This window comes from Aplysia californica, unplaced genomic scaffold (assembly GCF_000002075.1).
Source record: "Aplysia californica isolate F4 #8 unplaced genomic scaffold, AplCal3.0 scaffold00852, whole genome shotgun sequence".
NCBI classification, from domain to species: Eukaryota; Metazoa; Mollusca; class Gastropoda; order Aplysiida; family Aplysiidae; genus Aplysia; species Aplysia californica.
In genome coordinates, this window is record NW_004798122.1 from 290,578 (window position 1) to 295,285 (window position 4,708).

General features: G+C 41.2%; 1 protein-coding gene across 1 annotated transcript in view; it reads right to left on the minus strand.

Annotated features, from left to right (window-relative positions):
* LOC101850121 (fibropellin-1) overlaps positions 1-4,708 on the minus strand; it is a gene marked incomplete at its 5' end in the record, with an annotated part of 60,088 nt that overhangs the window by 20,939 nt on the left and 34,441 nt on the right. Inside the window, 3 exon segments of the mRNA XM_035972800.1 lie at positions 1,021-1,134; positions 3,211-3,324; positions 4,278-4,391. Of these exon segments, the coding sequence (XP_035828693.1) occupies positions 1,021-1,134; positions 3,211-3,324; positions 4,278-4,391 (342 nt within the window).

Below are 4,708 nucleotides of genomic sequence, written 5' to 3' on the forward strand. Positions count from 1 at the left end.
GCCCCCCCCCCCCCCCCCCCCCTCACCCTGGCTGCTGATCGAAATTACAATGATAAACTAGTCTTGACATAGATCAACGTAATGAACAGCGTGTCCATCTGTGAAATCAAACTTTGCCATATGTGTAAGGACGGGGTAAAATCAGGCGCTCGACAAAATAACGAAATTGAAGAAAGAGGCATTTTTCCTCCAGTTTGTAAATATTTATCAAGTTTTTGTTTTTTAGCTCATGACCTCATTTGTCCATATATATTATAGAAACACATTCCATGAGAATTTTACTGAAAAATGTTGTTGAATGGCACAAAAGATGTAAATATTCAGTTTCCAGGGACTCTTAAACTACACAAGTCACCATACTTTAGCGGCCATTTTCTCGCTAGTTTTACCCTTGAAATCGTGCTACCCGTACCTCTTTCAATGGCAAATGTCTCGACTTCTATGCAAGATAAATAGGTATTTTTTTTCATAAAAAGCAGGGCAAGTGAAACAGCTTTCAGATGGTACCAATAACTCCACATGCCCAAAAATTGACGAGCGCCTGACACAACCACATTGTGACACATATGCTAGGTTTTACACAGCAACACAACTTGTTCTGCGAAAAATACGTCATAGATGATAGATGACACAGGTGTGCATTAGAACGAATAGACACTTTTGCATAGTGTGTGCTTGGTAGAGTTCAGCGGATTTTCCAAAATGTTCAAAGCATTTCTTTAGTACAGCATCAAAGACACGAAAACCAAAATGCCTCTCATCTGAAACCAATCTACTTTTGATTGAGGAAGTCAATTACAGTATACATTACTTGCTCACATTTTCTTTCATAAAGCATTCAACAAAATTTGAGATCAGGCCCGATGACTTTGTTGAAATCTGTCGATGGATGGATATGTGGATAGATGGATATGTGGATGGATGGATGGATGGATGGATGGATGGATGGATGGATGGATAGATGGAAAGGAAAGACAGATACAGAGACAGATAGATAAGAAGGAATCTGTTACTACATACGTTGAGAACAGGTTGTGCCTGTGAATCCAGTCCCAGTACAGTCACACAAAAAGGTGTTGAACTGGTTCGAGCAGCGAGCACCGTTTTGACAAGGTGTTGTGGCACAGAAATCCCCTGTGGAGACATCAACAAAGTTTGGTTAATTTTGAGCTGATCTTGTTAGGTTTCTATTTTGTTCCTAACATGGGCCAAAGCAGAAACAGGAAGATCTCTCTTCAGGTACATGGACAAACCCAACCCCAAAGACTCTTCGAATCTCTTATGTAGAGCCGATCAGACATTGATCTTCAGAGCCCGCAAAGGACACTTACACACCAACAAGCACATAAACAGAATTAATCCCATTGTGGGAACCCCATTGCAGACACTGTGACTACCACGAGGAGACCGTTGAACATCTTCTCCTTCACTGCCCAAACCTGGCAGTTCTTCGACGCAGGCTCCCACACACACCTACAGACTTACAAAGCCTGCTCTACTCTGGCGTTGACCAGATGACAAGGACATGTGGTTACTTGAGGGAGGGATTGCGCTGCCAAGAGCAAAATGCTCGCAGCTAAAGGGATTTGAAAGCAACAACAACAACTTTGTTCCGACATGACATGTGTGGTTTTTTTCCTTCGTAAAACATGAATTGATGGATAATTTAATATAGCGTCTATGGATAAAAGGAAGAATATTATTATCTTTGAAGACAGGGAAGTTATCGTTTTTTGTTTTTGTAAAGTGTTTTACTGTGCTCGCAACTGCATAAGGTCATATGAGCGCACACGACACACCTAATATTTTCAGTTGGTAGGAAATTTTGAATTTTGCCCTGGTGGTGGCCGAAGCCTACCCTTATTGATTTTAGACCACCAAGGGATCATAAACGTGCGCAACTTGCAAACGGGCCCTCCGAGATTTTTTGCCCTTGTCCGAGAAGGCTAGGTGTAAATCTTTCCTACCAGAAGATCAGGGGTGTGGCAGAAAGACAGCTGTAAGAAGGAGTCAAGGAGTAGCAGTAGAAAGGCTGCAGAAAGAGTCAGGAGCCCAGAGGAGGGGGCAAAGGAGGTGAGGGGGTGGAAGCAGAAAGAGGAGACGAAAGCAGACGACAGAATATTGCTAGAGAGCAGGAAAGGAGGTGAAAGGAGACAATTTTAGAGAAGAAAAGGTTTTGTGACACATTCTGGAACACTGCTTGGGTCATGATCCCCACTATCTGGAGCAGCGAGGGTGCTCAAAGGGCTGTCTTGAATTGCTCCACACAACTGGCTGGCATATAGCAAAGAAAAATTTCCCTCAGGGATAACAAAGCATAATCTTATCTTATCTTATCTTATCTTATTCTATATCTACAGTGACCTTCTCATTCACCACTGCCATGTCTCTGTGGCATTCCATGTAGCTGTGGTTACGAGATTTTCACTTTTCCGTAGCACCTTTCCTGGTGGACACCGACATGATAGAGAAACCAGTTTTCCTGGTTTTCCCATATGTGACTTAGATGGATTAAAGAAGACCCAGCTAGTCATCATCATCATCATCATCACCATCATCATCATCATCATCATCATCATCATCATCATCATCATCATCATCATCATTATCCAGTGCCAGATCAGCGTCAGACATCGGTGATCATGGTTCTCCATTCATTCCTTTGCTCGGATGCTCTCAAAAAGCTATGTTTCCCTGATCTTTCCCTGTTACCCATTTGTTCAGGTTCCCTAAGTATGTTGTTCTGGGCCTACCCCTGCCTCCTTTGCCTTCAGTTTTACCAGTGAGAGCTATAGATGTTCAAGACCCTTGTGACAATTCTGGGGTCCCAAAAACTGCATTTGTCGTTTCCTGATTGTTTTCAACATTGAGCGTCCCACGTGGGCTTCATCAAGCACTAACTCCTTTGATTTTTTTTCCTTCCATGATACTCTTAGCAGTCTCCTTAGAAACCTAAGGCATCATACTGGACAAAAACAAAGAAAATGAAAACTTCAGATACACGTAGCTAGACAGACAGACAGACAGACAGACAGACAGACAGACAGACAGACAGACAGACAGACAGGCAGACAGACAGACAGACAGGTAGTTAGATAGATAGATGGATAGATGGATGAATGGATGGATGGATGGATGGATGGATGGATGGATGGATGGATGGATAGATGGATAGATGGATAGATAGATAGACAGTCTGTTATAACGTACTTAGAGAACAGGTTGTGCCTGTGAATCCAGTTCCAGTACAGTCACACACAAAGCTGTTGAACTGGTTCGTGCAGCGAGCACCGTTTTGACAAGGTGTGTTGGCACAGAAATCCCCTGTGGAGACATCAACAAAGTTTGGTTTATTTTGAGCTCATCTTGAATTAACGCTCACTGAAAACCCTCATTTTATCTTTTGCGTTCTTTCACACGGATTATTGCAACTTTCTCTTTTTAGACCTCACAGCACCTCTTCTTCTTTACAGATCCCGACTGTTAAATTAAATTTTGGAGGAGTCGATTTTTTTTCACTCCCCTAACGACGTCAGTTTATTTGTAGCTTGTTCATCAATTTTTGGACATATGGGGTTATTGGTATCATCTCAAAGCCTATTCATTTGCCTTCCTTTTGGTTTAAAAACTATCCATCTATGTTGAATAGAAGTTGAAATATTTGCAAATGAAGGAGGTCAGGGTCGCCTGGTTTCAGATATATTAGAGAGAAATTAGTCGCCAAAGTTTGGTAATTTCCATAGCTTGAGAGTCCTTAGAAGCTAAAAATTGACATTTTTTTGTGCGTTTAATCAATGTTTTTCCAATAAAATCCACACAGGAATGTGTTTTTAAATGGATATAAAAGCTGTTGAGCCAAAAAAAGAAAATTATAAAGACAGAAATAAGTCAATTTCTTTGATTTTTCTATTTTGACGAGCCCCTGATTTCACCACGATGCCTCACATTTCATGATTAATTTTATTGTCGACATTATATCTTGTAAGGAACACGAAATTAAAAAGGAATACACATGTTGATTCCTTAAACTCAAAACAGCTTTGAATAAAGAACAACATGTTTAGTTAGTTTTAGTAGAGATTTTACGGCGCTCGCAACTGTATAAGGTCCTATGAGCACCAGAAGATTAGAGGTGTTACAAGAGAGTAACAAACATAAAAAAGAAGAAGAGGAGATAAGGACTATAGATGATGGATAGGAAAGAAGGAGCAACCCACACCAGAGCACCTGCCAACAGCCCACAAGAATAACATGTTTCAGAATCTGTTATAACGTACTTTGAGAACAGGTTGTGCCTGTGAATCCAGTCCCAGTACAGTCACACAAAAAGCTGTTGAACTGGTTCGTGCAGCGAGCACCGTTTTGACAAGGTGTGTTGGCACAGAAATCAGCTGTGGAGACATCAACAAAGTTTGGTTTATTTTGAGCTCATTTTGAATCAACGCTCACTGAAAACCCTCATTTCATCTTTTGAGTTCTTTCGCATGGATTATTGCAACTTTCTCTTTTTAGACCTCACAGCACCTCTTCTTCTTTACAGATCCCGACTGTTAAATTAAATTTTGGAGGAGTCGATTTTTTTCACACGGCTAACGACATCAGCTCATTTGTAGTCGACTGCAGTATAATTTGCGTAGCGACGTGGTGGAATCAAGCGCTCATCAATTTTTGGGGATATGCCATGGGGTTATTGGTATCATCTCAAAGC